General features: G+C 40.5%; 1 protein-coding gene across 2 annotated transcripts in view; it reads left to right on the top strand.

The window, feature by feature from the left end:
• Positions 1-23069, top strand: part of TRAF3IP2 (TRAF3 interacting protein 2) — a 45741-nt gene extending 22672 nt beyond the window's left edge. Inside the window, exons 4-9 of one of the 2 annotated variants that reach the window (XM_075862282.1) lie at positions 3845-4017; positions 9161-9249; positions 16537-16605; positions 17623-17736; positions 19601-19675; positions 20746-21831. In XM_075862282.1, the coding sequence (XP_075718397.1) occupies positions 3845-4017; positions 9161-9249; positions 16537-16605; positions 17623-17736; positions 19601-19675; positions 20746-20892 (667 nt within the window). In that variant the 3' untranslated portion in view covers positions 20893-21831. Of the gene's footprint in view, positions 1-3844; positions 4018-9160; positions 9250-16536; positions 16606-17622; positions 17737-19600; positions 19676-20745 lie in introns of both variants that reach the window. The other variant, XM_075862283.1, reaches the window with a different exon arrangement.
• Positions 23070-23899: the final 830 nt, after the last annotated feature.

Below are 23899 nucleotides of genomic sequence, written 5' to 3'. Positions count from 1 at the left end.
AATGAATATTTCTTCTATGACACCAATTGACACCTAGAATAATAATTTTATACATTTTATTTCTGTTCCTTTTTTATTCATGGCATTTAAAGGCAATAAACCTAAAGCACAATGCTTCTTGCCCTTACAAAGCTATTATTTATGTAAATGGTCTCATTCCTTGGTAGAAGAATTAACTTTTTATAAAAATGGATTATTAAGTATGGTACTGGCAGATTCAGCAGAAGCTCCAGAGGTTTACAGGGGTTATCCCATTATGCCAGACCCTTTTAGTGAAAATGGACCAATCTCTATGAGCTATGGCAGCAGGGTAATTGTATAGCTGACCACATTTTCCCTGGTCAAAATACGGCTCCCATATTAATGTTGTTCTCCATGATGAGACAACCCTTTTGAGGAAACCGGTCCGTAGATTTTTAGGTAACTCAACCACTAGCATGTCATTATACTGGTGGGATTTAGTGTCCTAAACATGCCCCTCTCAAAACTGTCTGTATTAGGATTTTTTTTCTAAAAAAAACAAAACCGTTATAATACAGCGTGCGCTGTATGTAAATCACTAGAGAAGCGTCTTGAGATGAGTCCAACGGTATTTTGCACATGCTTAGTGCTCAGATGAAACGGGCCAGTACGCCTGGACTCTTCTCGGGTAATTTACATACAGTGCATGCTGCATTATAACCCGGTTTTTAGACAGAATGCTTAAACGGATAGTTTTGAGAGTGGCATATTTAGGAGGCTGACCCCCCAGCAGTACAACGACATTCTAGTGGTTCCGTGCCCTGAATTCTAGTATAGTCTAGGTTCCCTTAAAATGTATTTATTTTCCCAAAGCAGAATGCTTATCAAATATATTTTTGTTAGTAGAAAGTGTAACTGAAATAGTATGAACTATGCAGGATTGGAGCCTATGTTTTACTTGTAATAATGTGATTCCTACGATATCCAGTGAAAGAACCATCAAGACAGCACAATTTCCCATGGCACCCCATTTTCCTACAAATTCAGTTAGGGTTGAGGTACTCAGCTGGCCCCAGGACTAAGTGGTCTCTAGCTAGTCTGGTGGTTAATCTTAGGATAACATTAGCTGATGGGCAGTCAGACCAAAAATAAGAGAGATTGGAGGTACAGTTTCTATGGGCATCAGCAAAAAGAAGTCTATATAAATGTACTGGGAATGGTAAAACTCGAGGAGGAATGAAGCGAAATTGGCAATAGGAGTCAGGTAGAGCGTAGAGTTGCCACCTTGTCCCCTCTTAAATACTGGCCAGGTTTAGCGTGTATTTCCATTTGCCGGTTTTGTGGGGGTTACTTCTCAAAATTTTTCACATATCGCAGGAAAAAAAATCCACAAATTGGTACATGTAAATATTCCAAAACAATTGTAAAAAGTGGGCGTAGTTTTGGGGGCGTAACTTAACGACTGCATAGGCAGGCAGTGTGTGCATGTAGGACTATTGAATGTGAGCACCAAAAGCTCTCTGCTACTCTCCTGATGCAAACGCCCGCTGACGTTTCTAGGGCTGGACAGGCCTGACAATGGACGGTTATCCAATCCAAATAGGATGTAACCTGAGTGCGCACACGACTGATTATGCAACTGCTATTGTTATTACAGGAATGAGCCGGTGGTTTACCGGCTGGGGGCAACCCTAGCAGATATAGATGCAGCAAAAGGGGGAAGATATTCTATTATTCTATAGTCCTGAAGCCAGCGGTCAGTAGTGAAGATGTAACAGAACCTGGTCTATGGTACAGTAGCGGTAGTCAGATGAGACAGGGTTCAGTAACTGTGTTGTAGCTGGAGCGCAGACTTGTAAGTACATGACATTTGCCAAATCAACTAGAAAATCTGCAAACTAGTCTGTGCAAAAAAACTTTAGGCTGTGGGTGGAGCAGGTTTAACCCCTTCGCACACCACAACGTAAAAGCACGTCCTGGTGCAGGGCATGATGCATGGAGCAGGCTCACGCAATGAGCCCACTCCATATGCTACGGGTGTCAGCTGTGTATTATAGCTGATACCCGGGACTAACGGCCAGGAACAACGATCGCACTGTTCCTGGACGTTTAACCCCTTATTGCGCCTGCGGCATCTGAGGTGTTAAAAAGAGGGGGCAGCCCCCTCTGACAGCTCATCAGCCCCCCATGATGCAATAGCGGAGTGCCGTTGATTGTCATGGCAGCCCAGGGGACTAATGAAGGCCCCCAGGTCTGCCTTTACTCTGCCTCTAATGCCGTGTATTGTACCAGCGATCGAATAATCACTTATTTCAAGTCCCCTAGGGGGACTAATAAAATGTGTTAAAAAAAAAAAAAAAAAAAAACGTTTTTAGTAGTGGGAATTTTTTTTTATAAAAGTTCCAAAAAAAAACTTGTTTCCCATTTTTCCTCTAATATAAAAATAAACAAAATTGGTATCGCTGTGTCCGTAAAAGTCAGAACTATTACAATTTACCATTATTTAACACTGGGAGCGCTGTAAAAAAAACGAAAAATTTAAAACTCTAAAGTTGTTGTTTTTTGGTCAACTTGGATCTAAAAAAAAAATGGAATAAAAAGTGGTCAAAAAGTTACATGTACCAATAAAAACCACAGCTTGTCCTGTAAAAAATAAGCCCTCACACCGCTCAATCAACGAAAAATTAAAGTTATGGCTCTCAGAATGTGGTGAAACAAAACAATTTTTTTTTTTTTAACAAATCGTTTTTTCTTTGTAAGATATATTAAAAAAACTATCAATTTGGCATCACGGTGAAAGCCGTAAAAACTAAACCCAAAAAACTATGGGAGAATCACAGGTTTTTTTTTCTAATTTCAGCCCCCCAATTATTTTTTCAGTTTCCCATTACATTATATGGTACTTTAAATAGTGCCAATAGAAACTACAACTCCTCCTGCAAAAAATAATCCCCCACACCACTTTGTTGACGGAAAAATAAAGTTATGGCTCCTGGAATGTGGGCAGTGAAAAACGAAAATGAAAAAGCAAAAATGGCTCAGTCCTGAAAGGGTTAGGGCACGTTCAGACGTGGCAGAATTGCTGTGGACTTCCACTGCAGGCACTCCGCAGTGGAAATCCGCAGCAGACTTTTTTTTCCATTACTTTCTATGGCTTTTCAGGTAACAGTACAAACGTTGCAGAAAATAGGCTGTAGTGCAGAATTTTCATTCTGCAACATGCATGGCCGCCAGCGGAGAAGCAGCGTATTTTCACTATGGATTTCATCCTCTGAAATGCAAAGGCTGAAATCTACGGCAGGTCCGCTGTGAAATCCGCAACGTCTGGAAAAACAAATTCCGCCATGTCTGAACGTTAAAGTCACCAAGGTTTCATATCCAGAGGCTTGAGCGGCATAAATTTAATCCAATTTACTCAGATTACAGGATCTTTAATAGTGTATAGTAAAATATGTCGGTGTATTTCAAATATTGACCCTGATACTCTTTCATGCATATCTGTGAATGCCGTTCATTATTTTCTATAATTGTACTTTACATGGTTAAGGAAGAACTACTCAAAGGATCCGATTACACCGTTTTATTTTCTAGTTGGCTTCCATGGAAACACATTTCTGCATAGGAGCTTTATACACTAAATGGTAGGATGTTTTTAACCAAGGCTATTTGCAAAGTTGCCTAATTGTTTTATATTTTGTATGCATTACAGCAATAAAAAAAAGTGCACATATCTATTAATGAAATGAAAAAATGGGAAAAACATTTTTAAAAGCTTGGTAGGTTAAGAAAAATATTGGCTTGTATATACACTATGGTTGGGTTTATATTTGTTGGTGTCTTCTATCCTAACACTGAAGCTGTCATTATATTTCTTACATTTTAGTGTCCCACAGAATGATTTTGCTATGCCTTTGAATGCATCTCCATACAATCTGCCTAGGTATGATGGGTACACCTATGGTCAACAGCCTCAAATGAGGATTACACATCCTCATTTCCCTTATCCAGAAGAACCTGGCACAGGACTGAAGATGAGTAACTTGCCATCAGAGCAGAGTAAGTACATCCTACGAATTTAGCAGATCAATCGAATATACATTTTTTTGTCTCTGCTGTTCATTTCGGATACAATAAGAAGCATAAAGCAGATCATGTAATAAACATTGGAAGAGAAATACAAAACAAGATTTATCCCAGAAAATGTAAAATAGTGGAGCCCCCTACTGCCAAGTTGGAATAATAAACTAGAATCAATGTAAAGTGTCACGGCTGTGGGGTATGTGGACCCACTAGACTGCTCCGTCATAGCAGAGAACCAGCTGGCCAAACAATAGTTAATAACAGTCTCTCGGACAAGAGTACCTGGGAGGATGTTCAGGCAGATGCTCAGAATAGCAGACACATGGCACAGGTGACGCCAAACGTGGCAGATGACGCACACACGACTCCAACAATAGTCTTAGGATCAGAATCGGGAACACAGCAACAGGATAAGGGGAAACGGGAACACTGGGAGTAGGATACAATTAAGGGACCATTTGCATAGACTAACATAGGAAGACTAACAACGCTCAGGCAAGGAGAGGAAGGGCAGAGACCTTTTCAAAGTCCAGGGTGTCACCGGGTTGGTTGGTTGGGAAACTTTAGACAGGTGCACGCGTCTCGAGTAGTAGCTACACACCACTGCCTTACCCTTGGAGTTTCTCTAGAACAGAAGTGTACCTGCGCCAACAGAGGAAGCGTCAACCATCAAAGAGAACTGTCAGGGTATGTCTGGATTATAGGGAATTGAGGCTAAAGTGAAGGCACTCTTGAGGCTGTTAAATTCTGACTGCCTCCAGGGTCCACACTTTAGCAGTTACTCTTCTTAGTAAGGGCAGAGATAGGAGCAGTCAGCGATGAGAAGTTTGGGATAAACTGCCGGTAGAAATTAGCGAATCCCAGAATACGCTGTATGGCCTGAAGGCCCTGAGGACGTGGACACTCTAAGACAGACTTCACTTTCTTAGGGTCCATTTTGAGACCTCGAAGGGAGACCATGTAGCTCAGGAAAGGCAGAGAATTTTTCTCAAAGATGCATTTTTCTGGTTTAGCACACAGACTATTCTCCCTTAGCCGCAACAGGTCTTGACAAACATGCTTCCGATGCGTTGTCAGATCTGTTGAGTAGTTTAGGATGTTATCCAAATACACCACCACGCAGACATAGAGGAGATCTTGGAAGATGTAGTTCACGAATCCCTGGAATACTGCTGGAGCGTTACACAGACCAAAGGGCATCACAATATACTGGTAGTTTCCGTCTCGAATGTTGAATGCGGTCTTCACCCTGAAGAATCTGGACCATGTAAGTCCAGCTTAGTAAAAATCTTGGCTCCACGTATATGATCAAAGAGCTCCAAGATTAGCAGCAAAGGGTACTTGTTCTTGACTGTGATTTGGTTAAGACCGGGATAATCTATACGGGAACCCGGCTCCGACTTGAGAAGTAGACTTCCGAATTAACCCCCTCACAAGCTTCTCCTTGACGTAAGCCAACATGGCCTGGGTCTCTGGCAAGGAGAGAAGATATACCCGTCCACGAGGAGGTGAGGCGTGGGAAAGCAGTTTTATTGGGCAATTGTAGGATCGTGAGGAGGAAGAACCTCCTTCCTTTTTGCTGAAGACGTCCACAAAGCCAGCATAATGTAAAGGTAGTCTAGAGAGTGACTGAGGCAGAGAAGGCTGGATAGGAAGAACTTGTGGCAGGCAGCGGTGGAGACACTTGGAGCCCCATTGGAGGACCTCTCCGGCGTTCCAGTCGAGAACCGGAGCGTGTAAATGAAGCCAAGGCAGGCCCAGCAAAACAGGATTGACCGATTTTAGTCAGGACAAAGAAGACAATTTGTTTCGCATGGGGGATTCCGACTTGAAGTCTCAGCGGTTATATAGTATCGGACAGAGATAGCCCATTCACTGAAGCATTCCTTTAAGGCCGGAAGTGACACGCCGACATGAAGATCCAGTCCTGTGGTCGCGGCTGTCGGTAACTGGGACGTGCCAGTGGTCAGCGACCATGGGCATAACCTAAAGATTACTTAAATAAAGATGCAATAGTCTTTACACTAAAGTACGTGAATTACACCACTCATTTGTGCTCTCCTACTTCTTAGATTATGCAAAACTATTCCTGTCACATGCAGCCTTCTGAAAAACTGGGCATACTTGGTCCACTTGAGAGGAAGGGTTACTACCTTCCATACAATGAGCACATGGTATTTATAAAAAAGGTATAGCAGCACCATATACTGTCATGAGATTGTTGTCCACTCTGGAACACCAACCTGGTCTAGAGCGTCGGAAAGCATTGCTCAGTAAATACAGTGGATATAAAATGTCTACACACCCTTGTTAAAATGCCAGGTTTTTGTCAAGTCAAAAAATCAGTCCAAGATGAATAATTTCAGAACTTTTTCCACCTTTTAAATGTGACCCATAATATGTACAATTCCATTGAAAAACAAACTGAAATCATTTAGAGGGGAAAAATCAAAATAACAAAACTACAATAATGTGGTTGCATAAGTGTAAACACCCCCATTATAATTGGGGATGTGGTTGTGCTCAGAATTAGCCAATCCTATTTAAACTCACGTTAAATAGTAGTCAGTACACAGCTGCTGTTATTTAACCACTTCCTATCCGGGAGCTTTACTTCCTGACCAGGCCCATCTTTACGTTTTTAGCCATGTGCCAATTTAAAAGCAAATTGTTGTTCTATTATTTTTCCAACCTACATGTATTTGGTCTTGTTTTTCTCAGAACATATTGGGCTTCCATATTGTGTAAAAAAAAAAAAAGAAAAAATCCATATTTTTAAAAAAAGGAAAATATATCTAAGGAAAAATGGAAACAAACATGTTTGTATGTTTGTCGCAAACTTGTGATAAATAAAAACAATTTAAAAAAATAATAAATTTAAATCCCCTGACGTCACCTAGCAACGCTCCTGTAATTATGGGTGCACACACGTAGCCACGTAGACTTCTATGGGTCTGCCCGTGCCGTAATTACGGCTAGAAATAGGACATGTTCTATATTTTTCAACGGCCCGGGCACCTTCCCGTACGCAAACGGGAAGTTACCCATGGCCAATAAAAGTCTATGGGCCCGTAATTACGGGCATTTTTATGGTCGCATGGTTCCACACTGTCTGCACTGTTAGAAGTCCTAACATTGTGTCCTGCGGTACTTCATGTGGCCACGTAACAACTCCATGATCTCTCCACTTATAAGCCAAAATTTTCTACATTCGATGTATTTACAATAGAAAAAAAAAAATTTGGAAAAGATTTCAGTTTGTTTTCCAATAAAATTCTGCAGGTTATAGGTGACGTTAAAGGTGGGAAAAGTTCTGAAAGGGTTCATCTTGGACTGATTTTGTAACATGGCATTTTAACAGGGGTGTGTTGACTTTTTATAACCACTGTATTTCTATACAATGGTAATTCTTTCGTATCGTTTGTCTCCGTTCGCGGTTTCCGTTTTTTCGAAACGGAAAGAAAAGTGTAGTCTGCAGAACTTTTGTTTCCATTAAAAAAAAAAACGAAAACCTAGCGAACGGAGACAAACTGAAAGCAATTGATACAAAAGTATTACCATTGAAATCATTGGTAATTCTAACGGAACCGGTGCTTTCCGTTTTAGGCCCTAATGACCAAGCTATTTTATTCGTTTTTCTATAGTCGCATTCAAAGAGCTATAACTTTTTTTATTTTTTCGTCTACATAGCTGTATGAGGACTTGTTTTTTGCGGGATTAGTTGTACTTTTTAATAGCACCATTTTTGGGTACATATAATTTTTTGAATTAACTTTTATTAACTTTTTTTGGGGGGATTATAAAAAAAAACCTGAAATTCCGCCATTGTTCTATGCGTTTTTAAATTGACGCCGTTCACTATGCGACGTAAATAACATGTTACCTTTATTCTATGGGTCGGTACGATTACGGCGATACCACATATGTAGAGGTTTTTTATGTTTTACGACTTTTGCACAATAAAAACACTTTTGAACTAAAATTATTTGTTTTTGCATCGTCTCTTTCCAAGAGCCGTAACTTTGTAATTTTCCATCAATGTAGTTATTTTTTGGGCTTGTTTTCTGCGGGACGAGACATAGTTTTGATTGGTACTGTTTTGGGGTGCATGGGACTTATTGATTAATTTTTATTATGACTTTTTTTGGGGGGCAATGGAAAAAAATTGCAATTTCGCCATTGTTTTTTGCAGGTTTTTTTTTTACGGTGTTCACCTTGAGGTTTAAATTACATATTAACTTTATTAATGGAGTCATTACGGTCGCGGCGATACCATATATGTGTACATTTATTTTTTACACTTTTACTAAATAAAACCACTTTTTATGGAAAAAAATGGTTTTATTTATTTTTTTACTGTAATTTTTATTAATCTTTATTTCACATTTATTATTTATTTCATTAGTCCCACTAGGGGACTTTACTGTGCGATCTTCAGATCGCTGATATAATGCTTTGGTATACTTCGTATACCAGACCATTATTGACTGTCAGTGTAAATCTGACAGGCAATCTGTTAGGACGTTCCTCCAGCGCGTCCCAACAGGCATATGTCCAGGGCAGACCTGGGGGCTTTTATCAAGCCCCCGGCTGCCATGACAACCCATCGGAGACCCGCGATTGCATTTGCGGGCCGCCGATGGGTGACAGAGGGAGCTCACTCCCTCTGTAAACAAGTTAAATGCTGCGGTCGCTATTGGCGGCATTTAACGGGTTAAACGGCCGCGATCGAAGTAAACTTCGATCGCGGGCGTTGGAGCAGGAGCTCAGCTGTCATCAGACAGCAGAGCCCCGGCTCCTGCCTGCACGGGAGACCCGTGCAGGACTTAGACTAGGCTCACGTGAAAAGGCATCAGCCTAGCCTAAGGCCCCTTAGTGTCGAACGTGAAAAGGCGTATTGTTGGTCACTAAGGGGTTAATGTATCGATCCTCTCTTCCTCTGACGGAAGAGAGGTAAACTGATGGCAACGCCAGTGGGAAAGAAGCCTAACACAATAAATACACTCTGGCAGGAATCTTTAACTTTACTTTTTCAATGGCTTTTCCCTAACTTTTGTTGTGTAATATCACGCTGCAGCAAGTTGCATCTGTAACGTATATTCTTTGCTGCTTTTTGCAGGAAGAGTCTTCATAACATATTCCTTAGATGCTGCAGATTCAGTTATACAACTGGGAAATCTTTTGTGCTCCAATGGATTCAAGACAACAGTGAGTAGTATTACAGCTTCAAACTACAGTATATTGCCACATTATAGTTCATAGAATTTAAACTTTCAGGTCTGAAACATCAGATATTCTCTATATATTTTCCATACCTTGTCTCTTTTCTGTTAGCTGTGATAGATTAACCCCTTAATGGCGCAGCCTAGTCTGGGCTTTAAAGCTCAGACACCATTATTTAAATCTGACGTGTCACTTTATCTGGTAATAACTCTGGAATGCTATTATTTAGCCAAGCGATTCTGAGAATGTGTTCTCCTGACATATTGTATTTTATGTTAGTGGTACAATTTGGTCGCCTTTTTAGTGTTTATTTGTGAAAAACACCTACATTTAGAGAAAATTTGGAAATTAGGAAAAATGTCAATTTTCCTAAATGTGAATGTATCTGCTTGTAAGACCTAGTAATACAACACAAAGTAGTTACTAGTTAACATTTCCCATATGTCTACCTTATGTAAGAATTGTTTTTTGAACATTATTTTATTTTTCTAGGACGTTACAAGGCTTAGAACTTTAGCAGCATTTTTTTCCCATTTTTAAGAAATTTTCAAAAGCATGTTTTTATATTTCTGAAGTAGCTTTGAGGGGTCTATACATATATATTAGAAACCCCCATAAAACACACCATACTGCACCCCTAAAAGTAATCAAAACAGCATTTAGAAAGTTTCTTAACACTTTAATTCCTGTGAAACGCCTAAAGCAAAGTGGAGGTGAAATTAACAAAAAATATATATATTTTTTTTTAAGAAATTCTATTTTAATCAATTTTTTTTCTGTAACACAGAAGGATTTACCAGAGAAACGCAACTTAATATTTATTGCCCAGATTCTATAGTTGTTATAAATATCCAACATGTGGTTCTAGTGCGATAATTTACTAAGCACAGCCTCAGAATCAAAGGAGCACCTAGTGGATTGGGGCCTACTTTTTATTAGACTATATTTTAGGCACCATGTCAGGTTTGAAGTGGTCTTGTGGTGCCAAAACAAAGGAAACACCCCCAAAAAGACACCAATTTGGAAACTACACCCTTCCCAAGAAATTAATCTAAGGGTATAGTGAGCATTTTATTAGGCCGTAACAATCAAAATATAAATTCTTTCACACAAAAAGTAGTTTTCGCTCAGATTTTTTCATTTTCACAAAGATAGGAGAAAAAGCACCCCAACATTTGTAAAGTAATTTCTCTCAAGTACGATAATACCCCATATTATATAGTTACAAAGTTAGTACGGTTGAAAAAAGACACTTGTCCATCAAGTTCAACCAAGGGATGGGAAAAGGGAAGGTAAAAATTTCTACACATAGGAGCTAATATTTTTTTGTTCTAGGAAATTATCTAAGACCCCATGCACACGAACGTGCTTTTGCGGCCGCAATTCCCCCAAAAATCCACGGGAGAATTGCGGCCCCGTTCATCCCGTGCTTGGCCCCGGAGCCCAGGCTCATTGAATATAATGGCCGCGGCCATGTGCACCGCCCGCGATTTGCGGGCAGCTCGCGGCTGACACTCCGTGGCCGGCCGACCTGAAAATCACGGCCGTGTACATGGCTACGGTCGTGTGCATGACGCCTAAGCCTTCTTTAAATAGACAAAATAGACGAGGAGACAGCACTTCCAACATGTCAGCTTTTTAATCACCCGTGCGATGTTTCAGTCCAATAGGACCTTTCTCAAGCATGCTATGTTGGAAGTGCTGTCTCCTCGTCTATTTTGTCTATCTGATATCGGGGACCGCGGATCCGGTCCTATTGAGGCGTGCACCCACTTGTGGTCCAATGCTGTGGTAATTTTCTGCTTTGGATAAGCCTTTTTTAAAGCCATCTACTGTCCCTGCTGTGACCAGCTCCTGCGGTAGAATATTCCATAGATTCACAGTAAAGAAGGCTTGTCGCCTCTGCAGGTTTGACCTTTTTTTTTTTTTCGCCAGACAGAGGGTGTGCCCCCTTGTTTTTTGAGGGGGTTTTACATGGAACAGGATTTCACCATGTTCTTTGTATGTGCCATTAATATATTTATATAAATTTATCATGTCCCCCTTAGTCGTCTTTTTTTCAATGCTAAATAGGTTTAATTCTTTTAATCTTTCCTCATAACTTAGATTCTCCATGCCCCTTATTAGCTTCGTTGCTCTTCTTTGTATTTTTTCCAACTCCAGGGCATCCTTTCTGTGAACTGGAGCCCAGAACTGAACTGCATATTCTAGATGAGGCCTCACTAATGCTTTGTAAAGTGGTAGTATTACATCCCTGTCCCTCGAGTCCATGCCTCTTTTGATACACGACAATATCTTGCTGGCCTTTGAAGCAGCTGATTGACATTGCATGCTGTTATTTAGTTTATGATTTACAAGTACACCCAGATCCTTCTCAACAAGTGACTCCCCCAGTGTAGCCCCCCCCCCCCCCCACCACTAGGACATATGATGCATGCAGGTTGTTGGTACACAGATGCATAACTTTACATTTATCTACATTAAACTTCATTTGCCAACTGGATGCCCAAACACTTAGTTTGTTTAAATCCGCTTGCAATTCACAAACCTCTTCCATATACTGAACCATATTACATAGCTTGGTGTCCTCTGCAAAAATAGAAATAGTGCTATTAATCCCATCCTCTATGTGTGGTCATAAACTGCTGTTTGGACACACAGCAGGGCTCAGAATGGCAGGAGCGCAGTTTGTTATGCAGATTTTGCTGGATTGGTTATTAGGCGCCACATCGCATTTGCAGAGTCCCTGAGGTATCAGTAGAGTAAAAACCCTTGAGAAGTGACTCCATTTTGGAAACTACACCCCTCAGGGCATTCATTTAGGGGGTAGTGAACATTTTGACCCAACAGGTGTTTCATAGATTTTGTAAGAATTAGGCAGTGAAAATGACAAATTGTAATTTTTCCCAAAACTGTCGTTTTATCGCCAATTTTTTTAATTTGGGCAAAAACACCACACAATTTGTTACTCCGTACCTCCTGAGTACAGCAATTCCCCATATGTAGCCCTAAACTGCTGTTTGGGCACACGGCAGGGCTCAGAAGGGAAGGGGCGCCATTTGGCTTTAGGAGTGCAGATTTTGCTTGATAGGTGTTCGGGGTGCCATGTGCATTTGCTAGGCCCCTGAAGTACCAGGGAATAGTGGAAAGCCCCGAGAAGTGACCCCATTTTGGAAATTACACCCCTCAAGGCGTTTATCATTAGCCTGGACGTATGACAGGGTTTAGGAGTGAAAGAACACCATGCGCATTTGAGGTCTATTTTGGTGGTTTTTCACAGCATTGGCCCTAATTGCAGGGCTCTGAGGTCAAGTAGTAAAACAAACCCCCAAGAAGTTACCCCATTTTTTTTAAATATACCCCTTAAGGCGTTTAAGTGGTGCAATGAGTATTTTCACCCAATACTATACTTTTACTAGAAAATAATGCGCAGTGGATTTTCTGCTGATATGCCATTTTAGTGCACAATATGTTATATCTAGCTTGCGCCACTGAAGACAAGTACCTCCTAAACTGTTAAGTGGTTTCTCCCATGTATGGCAATGCCATATATGTGGTCGTAAACTGCTGTTTGGGAACGCTGTAGGGTTCAGAAGGGAGGGAGTGCCATTTGGCTTTTGGAGATATTGCTTGGTAGTAGTTCAGTTTGGGGTTATGCTGGTATTTCAGTTTATAATGTGGGGGCATATGTAAACTGTGCTGAATACATCTGGGTATAATAAGAGGGCAAAATAATGGGGTAAATAAATAATAATCCACAGTTCTGTGGTCTGTGTCGCACTAATAAATGGTGCCCAATCTTATCCTCCTTTTGGAACACACTCTGCACATTTTGTGTCGTCCTATTCAGAGAGCCATAACATGACAGAGCGGTGTGAGGGCTTTTTTTTTTTTTTTGCGGGACAATCCTGTAGTTTTTATCTGCACCATTTTTGGGTACACTAAACTTTTTGATCGCTTTTTATTCTATTTTTTTTGAGAAGCGTAAAAGTTTATGGAGATACCTTATTCATAGCGCTTTTATGTTTTACAATTATTTGCACAATAAAATTACTTTTGTAAAAATTTATTTTTTTCAGTCGCCATGTTCTGAGAACCATAACTTTCATTGACAGAGCTGTATAAGGGCTTGTTTTTTTGCTGGACGAGCGATGTTTTTATTGGTACCGTTTTTGGATACACTCGACTTTTTGATCACTTTTTATTCCAATTTTTGTAAGGCAAGGTGACGAAAAAAATAGCGATTCTGGTATTGTTTATTTCTGTTTATGGCTTTCACTGTGCAGGATAACTAACATAACATTTTTATAGCTCAGGCCGTTACAGATGTGGCAATACCAATTATGTACAGTTTATTTATTTTTTTGAATTTTTTTTCTAATAATAAAGGACTTGATAAGGGAAAAAGGGTGATATTCTTTTTTTAAAATTTAATTGTAGTACTTGAAATTCTTCCTTTTTTTTTTTTTTTTTCTAGTCCCACTAAGGACTTGAAGGTCCAATTGTCCGATCGCTGTTATAATACCTTCAATACTTATGTATTGCAGGGTATTATGCCTGTCAGTCTTAGGGTATGTGCACACGGTAGCAGGCTTTTACGGCTGAAATGACAGACTGTTTTCAGGAGAAAACAGCTGCCTCGTTTCAGCCGTAATTGCTCCTCCTCGCATTTTGCGAGGCTTCTCTGACAGCTGTAAATTTTGAGCTGTGCTTCATTGAGTTCAATGAAGAACAGCTCAAATTACGTCTGAAAGAAGTGTCCTGCACTTCTTTTGACGAGGCTGTATTTTTACGCGTCGTCGTTTGACAGCTGTCAAACGACGACGCGTAAATGACAGGTTGTCTGTACAGTACTTCAGCAAACCCATTCAAATGAATGGGCAGATGTTTGCCGACGTATTGTAGCCCTATTTTCAGACGTAAAACGAGGCATAATACGCCTCGTTTACGTCTGAAAATAGGTCGTGTGAACACAGCCTAACTCTGGCGGCATCATATTAGGTCCTGCCTTAGGCCATCACAGCCTCAGGTGGCAGGGAGTTTCCTCTCCATCCCTGTGTGTCGATGATGTGTATGAAGGGGCTGGCAGTCTGCCTCTGTTAGTTTTCTAATCCAACCCCCTTCTCGGCTGATGCGGAGACCTACATCATTATATATTAAACCCTATTATGAGAATCGCCACAAATAACGCTATGCTAAACGTTAAAGGGGTTCTCCGCTTTTGACAACACCTGCTTATTAAGAAGGATCCCTGGACAATAAGCAGATCACATAGTGCCCCCCCCCTACAGCTGTAATCTGTATGTAAACCTGTCAGCAAGTGTTCCCTGCAGCTCCACCACAGGTGAAATGAAGCATTACAAAACAGGCACGTTCATATCAATGGTTTCCTTGTAACGCAGGACAAGACAGATCCTCCAGAGCAAGAGACATTGTAACTACTCTCCACTCTGGTCAAGGGATGAGAACCATTAACAGGGGACCCACTCTATTAAATCAGATTTACCTAATAAGGTGTGTGAAAAGGGGTTTTCTAATTTGGACAACCCCTTTCCACTGCAGCCATTTTTCAGATATCATTTTTTTCCTCCCCACCTTCCAAAAGCCGTAACATTTTTATTTTTTCCTCGATATAGCCCTATAAGGGCTTGCTTTTTGTGAGACGAGTTGTAGTTTTTCATGGCACCATTTGTTGTAGCATATAATGTACTAGGAAATGGTAAAAAATTTATTGTGGGGTGGAAAATGGAAAAAAAACATTGATTCCTCCAATGTTGTTTTGTGCTTCGTTTTAACGGCATTCACCGTGCAATTAAAACTACATGTCAACTTTTATTCTGCGGGTCAATACAATCACGGCGATACAAAATGTATATAGTAAGGAAAAAATTAACTGCAAAAAATAACATTTATTTTGTGTCACCGAATTCTGAGAGGGAAAATAAATAACAGCAGCACAGCCAGCAGTCAAACCATCCAGACCACATAAAAATCCCAACTTCAGGGGGGTGCTCGCAGAGGATAACCCCAGACCAGTAGAAAAGTTTGTTTTATTTCACCAACACATCACCTGTAACATTTCAACCCTCATAGGGTCTTTGTCAAGCATCAAACACCCTGTAAGGGTTGAAACATTGCAGGTGATGTGTTGGTGAAATAAAGACAAACTTTTCTACTGGAGTTCTGCAGTGGTTTCTCTTCTTTATTTGGATCTGCCAAATTCTGAGAGCCATAACTTTTTTTTATTTTTCCATCAATTTGAGCTGTGTAAGCACATATTTTTTTGCGGGCCGAACTGTCATTTTTAATGGTTTTTAAGTTTTTGATCACTTTTTATTCCATTTTTCTTGTGGGCGATGAGGTGACTAAAACACAGCGATTCTGGTGTTTTACTTTTTATACGGCATTCACCATGCGTGTTAAATAATATCTTGTAAGCGTTCAGACGTTTTAGGGACACTGCAATACCAATTATGTTTATTTTTTTACAATGCTTTACGGGGGAAATGGGAAAAGGTTTCCTTTTTAACTTTCTTTTATTAGTACCCCCCCCCCCCCCCAGGGGTCTTGAAACAGCGATTCTAGTGAACCTGGATCGCTGGCCCTATATGCTATAATACTAATGTGTTGCAGTATATAGGCTTTATGACAGGCTTTATAGGAGCACAAAGATGGCAGACCTTCATTAGGCCACCAGACTGTCATAACAATCATCGGCACCCCACAATGGCGTCAAAGGGTATCGCCCCCCTCTTTCTAAGGCTTTAAATGCTGTGGTCGCTATTGACTGCGGCATCTAAAGGGTTAATTGAGCGGGCTCACGCTCTAGCGCGTTAGTGAAGTGTCGGTTGGGTTGTATCATACAGCTGACACCCACATTGTATGGAGCAGGATCAGCCCGTGAGCCCGCTCCATACACACACCCCCCCCCCCACCCTTCTATGACGTGAGTATACATCAAATGCCGGGAAGGGGGTTAAGCAGAAGTGAGTTCCAAAAGAGAAGCAATATATTAGTGTGAAGCAAATCACTAAAATCTATTTTCTAAAAACTGCCCATACACATAGATAGCGGTCAACAGCTTTCTCTCCCAACCACCCCACTAACAAACATACTCCGCCGAGTATGCTTATTTTAATGGAAAGAGGGGTTTAAGCCACTACTAAACACCTCAGGGGTTATCTTTTCCACCAACGGCTACCCCTTTACCTATTCGATTGTTTGCATTTTTCATTTGCCTCATCTATATTGTCACTTTTTTTTAATCTTTAGATTGACATTTTTGAGGGATCAATTCGGGGAATGGACATAATTAGGTGGATGGAGAGATATCTCAGTGATGTAAGTACGTAACCTCTTAACCAATGAAGTAGACCGAAGTCATCGCTAGATTTATGCTGTTACCCAATAAAACATAGGAAATTGCAGGGGAGGTGAATACTTTTTATAATATTTGTAGTATTTGGGCTGGAGATGGAAATGGAGCAGCAGTTGAGCATGTCCGCTCCATTCAATGTCTATGGCGCTGACGTAAACCGCCAAACACTAAACTCTGTTGATTCCGTCAGCCCTATAGACATTAAATACAAGTAGCAGCGCACATGCAACATCTGCTTTATTTAAAATCCTGCTCGCGGTGATCGTGCAGTGAGGAGGGCCCACATTCTAGTGATCCTTGGGGGTCCCACTGGTGGTGTCCCTAATCTTACATTTATCCTTTTGGATAGGTGATACATTTTCTTTGAGGGGAAAACCCCCTTTTAAGGCCTCATTTATCAAAACTGTCTAACAACAAAACTGGCCTTCTTGCCTATAGAAGCCTATCACAATGCAGCTTTAATTTTAATAAGCGCTCTATTGCCCATAGCAACCAATCAAAGCCAGTTTTACTCTTATGCCTCATGCACACAGCAGTGTGTGCCTGCCGGATCCTGTCTGATCCGTGGAAAGCTAGGACATGTCCTATCTTTCCATGGATCGGAGAATCGGATCAGTTTTCACGGACCCCATTTACCCCCTAAAGTGAATGGGTCTGTAAAAGCTATTGGGTGCCACTCGGATGCCATGAAAAACGGCCTGAGTGGCACTGTCGTGTGCAACTGCTCTTAGACAGTTTTAATAAATCAGGTTCTTAAGGGAAGATCTACTGCACCAGGTTTAATTTTAAAAAGAAAAGAGGCACACACCTCTTAATACATTTGTCGAAGCTTTAGCTGTCCGTGCACCACTGAACAAAATCTATGCCAGCCAGGAGTGGCCATGTATTTCCACTATAGATTGAGCTTTGTTTTTTTTCTGTGTACAATAAAATGGTGTAATGCAACATGAAAATCTTGTCCAATTTTTGTAATTGAATAGATAAGTGTGATGATCATCATAGCGATCAGCCCACAGTACAAAAAGGATGTTGAAATGGACTTGATTCATGTTAGTGATGATCATGGTCTACACGCACGATACATTCACAGAATGGTAAGTAACAGCCGACCTCATATGTTCACAAATAAGCAAAACGTATAGGAGTTTTGGTGGGTTATTTTATCTCTAAATGAGGTTGTCTCATGAAGACAACCCAAGTCTGTAGGCCCTATGGCCATGAGAGTGGGGTCTACCACTCTGGACCTCCTATGTTTTAGAACGGGGAGCTTTTTTGTAAGGGCCACCATGTAGCACTTTATTTCTCCTGGAAAATGTCTGGCTGTCATGTCTTCTCCCGGCATCGGCTTCAATCTGAAAGGAGTTCTCTCCGAAGCAGACAATTTGATTATTCATCTAAATGATAGCCATGCTTTTGACACTTGCCCTGCCTCCAGGGTGGTAAAAAAACTGTACATTACGATGTTTGTCAGAATACCATGTAGTGGTATTGGGAGGAACATCCAGTGCTAGATTTCGATCGAATGTCTATGGCCAGCTTAACATGCAGAAAATGATCTACATTAACCTCTGGATCTGATGGTCAAGTAATAGGATAAGGCCAAACTATGAGATCTGACCCCTAAACTAAGGCAAAGAATCCGTGCAGGTGCCATTTTACAGTCCAGGCCACATAGACAATTCTTTAGTGTCTGACAGGAGGAGTCTTATCTCCTTGTATTCCAGCCTACAGAATGAATAACGATTCTCTTAGTCCTGAGATAACCAAGTAACAGAATTCTCTACAGTAATGTACACAGCAAGTTTGACTAAAAAATGGCTACGGCATTGTAGATGTTCTAGGTGGAAATCAATCTTGTAATGGTATAGGTTCAGTCACTTTCTCAGCATTTACTAAAGCATTCCCACCTTCAATTTAAAAAAAATAATTCCTTGTGTTTTCGTCTTATCAAGTTGTTAAAAATGCAGCTGTTTTCCAACTATACCTGTTTCTCAAAACGGAGTGACCTATAGATTGTTTGCACATATTCTGCCGAATAACAAGGCAGGCGGCATTTTTGGAGTCTGGGTTGCTAAAAAAGCAATGCAGAAAGCAGAGAGAGAAGACAAAGAACATGATATATAACCAATCATGTTTTCACATTGGTGCTTTGCGACCTTATCAATTATATGAGTGTGTGTGTGTATATGTATATATATTATATTACCATCAGAAGATCATCGGAATAAACTGACAGATGATGCTGTTGCCAACAACAGGCTGTTGTAATATTCTGTATGCATGTCCCAGATCTTCAGTTCTTCAAAGCAATGGCTCACTGGCCACTGTTCACTATAAGCAAGCAGTCTATCATGATGATAAAAATCATTACATTTAAGAATTACTTCACTTGTATTTCATTGCATGCCTTAAAGGGGTTTTCTGAGATAAAATGACTGTGTTAATGCTTGTAATTTATTAATATAAATACATTTGTAATATACTTACAGTTTCCAAAGTGGCCCCGTTTCCAGATCCTGCCGTGGGGTACTTGACGGGTGACGTCACTCTCTGGCCGCTGTGTTGATCTTCAATTCTTTTCTGGGTATACGACACGTCACTTGTGATGTGCCGTGTGTGGGTTGTTCTGTTCGCCCGTAACGCGCATGCGTGGTCCCTGCTGTTATCTCGAGAACAGCAGGGACCGCGCATGTGCGTTACAGACTGTACAACAGAACAGCCCACACACGGCACGTCACAAGTGACGTGTCGTATACCCAGAAAAGAATTGAAGATCAACACAGCGGCCAGAGAGTGACGTCACCCGTCAAGTACCCCATGGCAGGATCTGGAAACGGGGCCACTTTGGAAAATGTAAGTATATTACAAATGTATTTACATTAATAAATTAAAAGCATTAACACACAGTCATTTTATCTCGGACAACCCCTTTAATGTAAGTTTTACTTGTTATTGCAGATGCAGATGGAGTTCATAAAACAGGGAAGCATGAACTTCAGATTCATTCCTGTACTTTTCCCAAATGCGACAGAGGTAAGTTCAAAGTAGAAGACCTAAATCAGCAGATCATTTTATTAAATGTGTGATTATTAACCCTAGCTGATGCATTGGCTTCCAGCGAGGTAGTAGAACCTTTTGGCTTACAATCAGATTTGGGCTCGGTGTTTCCATAGAGAGGCATATTGATTCCATATTTAAGGCCTAATTCACACGAGCGTATGTCACATCCGTGTGCTGTCCATTTAAGTAACTGACAGCACATTGACCAATGCATTTCAATAAGGCTATTCACATGTCCATGTTTTTTTCAATGAGCGTGTGTCAGTTGCGTGAAACGCCGTTTAAGGCCTTCAGGGCCTATTACACGGCCTGTCCTGTGCCGGCAGCACGTCTCCGATTACACAGGGAGATATGCTGCCGATAACGATAATATTTTACTTTTTTAAAATGATACGATCAGCAGATGATTGAGCATTTTCTTGTTCATCTGCTGATCGTTCCCCTGTTTTACACACGGCAATTATCGGCAACAAGTGTTATATGAACGATCGTTTGCCTGATAATTGGCCCCTGTAAAAGGGCCTTTAGAGCTTGACTGGCGAGCAGAGTCCATTGTCCTTTCTTCACCCTCCCGTCTTCTTTGTGATAACCCTAACCCAAGATAACGATAGTCAGTGATGTTGAGCATTTCAATACAAGGATTTGAATTCTTAATCATATACATGTTCTGTAGGCAAGAGTAGTAACCAGCAAGCATGGAAAGAGTGTTACCCTCCTGTCATGAAAATGTTGATGATAGCAGCAACACGTATTCATTTCACAATAAAATAGTATGATCATAATTTATATACTTGCTTAAAGAACAGGACACTCGGCTGTTCACCAGTCTGCATACTATCAAAAAGAAAATATACCTGTTCTGCATATATCCGCCACATATATCCGCCACAAGGGTCTATATTGAAAACTGGCCAACAAAAGAAGTTCTGCTTTATTTCATAGCTACCACTGTTGGCTAGCAAATACACAATGTTTAACTCCATGTCCACCCTATTTATAAAACTGATCATATTGACACTTACCTTTTTTGCTTGGTTCTTTAGGAGCATGTGCCTAACTGGCTGAAAAATACCCACATTTATAGATGGCCCTATGATACAGGGAGGTTATTCCTGCGTCTACTGCGAGAGGAAGAATATATCATTCCCCCGGTTGGACAGCTGCCGGTACTGGAAGTTCGAACTATCTAAATGGACAATTTCTTTCCTACTATTAGCTAAATGTAAGTGCATTGTTCTATGAAGAGGCTTAGCAAGGACCAACATTTAACATCAGAGACAGCCCACTTCCCAGAAATCTCAGTGGCATAATTCAATATGTTTGTTAGTTATTTTGTGAATGTGTCTTGACAAAAGTTTTAACATGTGTTTAAGACCTCATTCACGCTTGCATGTGAATTTCGGTCTGCAGAACAGTCTCTAGTGACGCCCCATACTGTAAACTAGTGCTCAGTATGGGTGCTGTATAACTCACTGTATTCCCTCCCCGTAGCACTAGAAATGGTTCTTCTATGAGGGAATACATTGTGCATGCAATGGAACATGTTGATCCGCACTGTGCATGGGAAAATATCCGTGCACAAACTCAGACTTGAGAACACTTCCATAAAATAACAATCTGTACCTTTTTCTATATAAACTGAATACCAAGTACACCAGTATAAAAGAGGCTTAAGAGCTCATTCAGACAAACCATTTTCACATCTGGAGGTGTTTTCAGTGGGTTGGGACAATTGTGGACGTTCTTCCGGGTTTTTTTTTTTTCTTCACGGTTTTTAAGAAACCGATGGCAAACTGATGCCATCCGGACTCAAAAAAACAACTCAAACTGAAAGTAATCGCAGAAAAAACTGATGCAACATCTTCAGTTTTCACACACTTAACTCGGACGAGTTTAACAACTGAATAAGAGCGAAGTAGGTTTACTGCTCCACTCTTTCTAGAAATGATTGTATATGTAAAATATTTTAGATTTCAGGAAATCAGAAGCACAACCAAACTAGTATCACTAGCAGTAGAGAACAACTTCCCAATGTTGGGTGGTGCACGCAGCAAAAATGTCCCAGGTCCAGAGGAGACCACTTGTATTCCGTATACGTAGAAGAAACGGCAGCACTCGGGGATCCCAAAAGCGTGTCGGTCTTTATTCATCAAGCATGAACACTTGCAACGTTTCAACCCATGTTGGGTCTTTATCAAGGATGTGCTTGATAAAGAACCAACAACGTTGCAAGTGTTTTAGGCTTGATGAGTAAAGACGGACACGTTTTTGGGATCCCTGAGTGCTGCCGTTTCTTCTACGTATACTGTAAAATATTTTAGCCATTATTCAGGAAAATGTATTTAAATCCCAATTTCATATAATTCGTATATCCTGCAGTAGTAGGGGAAAGAGGAGGCATTTTATTATGAGGAGCGGAACATTTTTAGCTTATGATTGCACCTAGGCAGTGTTCACGAACACCAAATCTATTCCATTCCATTGTAAGTGACAAGTGAACAATTATGCAGGTAGATGTGCTCATCTCACAATTAAAAATACAGTCTTTATTATCTCACACAGTCATTTTCTGGCAATTTTTAAAGTGCTTAAAAGTGTTAGTAAATTTAACATGCTTTTTTTTTTTATGCCGTTTTTCATTTAGCGTACATTATGTACATGCATAACATGCTGCGTTTGGGAAAAAAATGCCACTGAGCACAAAATGACCTAAAAAAACGCCAAAAACTAAACCGCAGTTGCATGTAGTTCATTTTATATTTTACTATAGACTTTGGTTGCAGAACATTCTTAAATGTATAGAGGATAAGAGCTACATCTCAACATGAAGCTGCGTGAATATTGGGGTAAATTTAGACTTCTTTATAGTGTTTAGCAAAAGGTGTAAAAGGAAAATGGAAAGTGTTAGATTTTTTTTCCACAAGCTTTATTTTTCCTATAGTATAAATAGTAACGCAAATGTACTCCTTTTCCCACTAAACAACACTAAAAAATCATTGAAAACTTGATAAATACAAAAACTATTGATCCTAAAGTCCAACATTATACTGGCTCTTAAGAAGTTAAATACATGTGGTTGAAATATCTGGATCACAAGGTACTTTTGCCCTTTCCAAAATATTTGTCTTTTGAATATTCCCAGTAGAGGGCGCTACCGGTCAACTCTTCTCTTGGAGTTGTTTTCTATGACTATTTTCATGGTGATTTTTCATTGTGCCTGTAAATATCATCTTGTGTGGTATGTATAAGATCCAACAATTGCTCTATGCTTGACTTGTATGATCATTTTTAGCATGCAATAATTTAGTATTTTGAATTATTACCGATTATCCTTCTATATTGCAGCAAACCTACATTTAATAAATATGGCATAAAAAAAAATCTGTAGTGGAATGAGCAATTTTGTTGTCATGGTCACATTTTTATTATAAAATGTAATGAACTGGCATTGAAAAAAGCAGCAATGTAGCGAGCAATCTCCATTATCGTTGATACTTCCTTACAAGGATTTTTCTCGTTGTACATTAGCTAGTAAAGCAGCCTGCATGCAGTGCCACATTTGGCGTTCACGATCCCATTAGCACCAGATCTGGAAGACCGTTTACCACCCACTATACATGACTGCATAACAATATTTTGGGGCAGAGCCAGAACCACTATTGCGCATTAGAGGAATCCTAAATCCAGCTGTTCCACACAAGTGGCGTTTGAATGAAAACCTTCCTGACTATCAGAGCACATAGAATTTATCATTCGCAAAATACAAGTGAAGCCTGATGGGGTTTTTCTTTTTCTTATAAGATCTAGTTCATGGATAAAAGTAGATAAAGGTTAGTGTAACGGCCACAGTCGCAGACCCCTTTCATCCTGCCGACGTCTTCCTTCCCCGAAGATGCCAGTACATGCGGCAGTCCTGTCCTGCAGTGACCACTAGGGTGCACGAATGAGCTCATTCCCGGCATTAAAGAGCCAGCATGCACATGTTAAGAATTAACTAATCCCAGATCACCCTGGACTATAAAAAGGGCCCTGCCCCTTCACTCCTTGCCTGAGCATTGTTTGTATTCCTCTGTTAGTCTTGCAAATGGTCCCTTATTCGTATCCATTTCCCGTGCCCTGCTACCTGTATCCCGTGTCCCGTGCTGTATTTGTTCCTGTGTCCTCTATAGTGTTGGAGTCGTGTTGTGCCATTTACCA

This window comes from Rhinoderma darwinii, chromosome 4 (genome assembly GCF_050947455.1).
Source record: "Rhinoderma darwinii isolate aRhiDar2 chromosome 4, aRhiDar2.hap1, whole genome shotgun sequence".
NCBI classification, from domain to species: Eukaryota; Metazoa; Chordata; class Amphibia; order Anura; family Rhinodermatidae; genus Rhinoderma; species Rhinoderma darwinii.
This window is presented reverse-complemented; position numbering and strand designations above follow the sequence as displayed.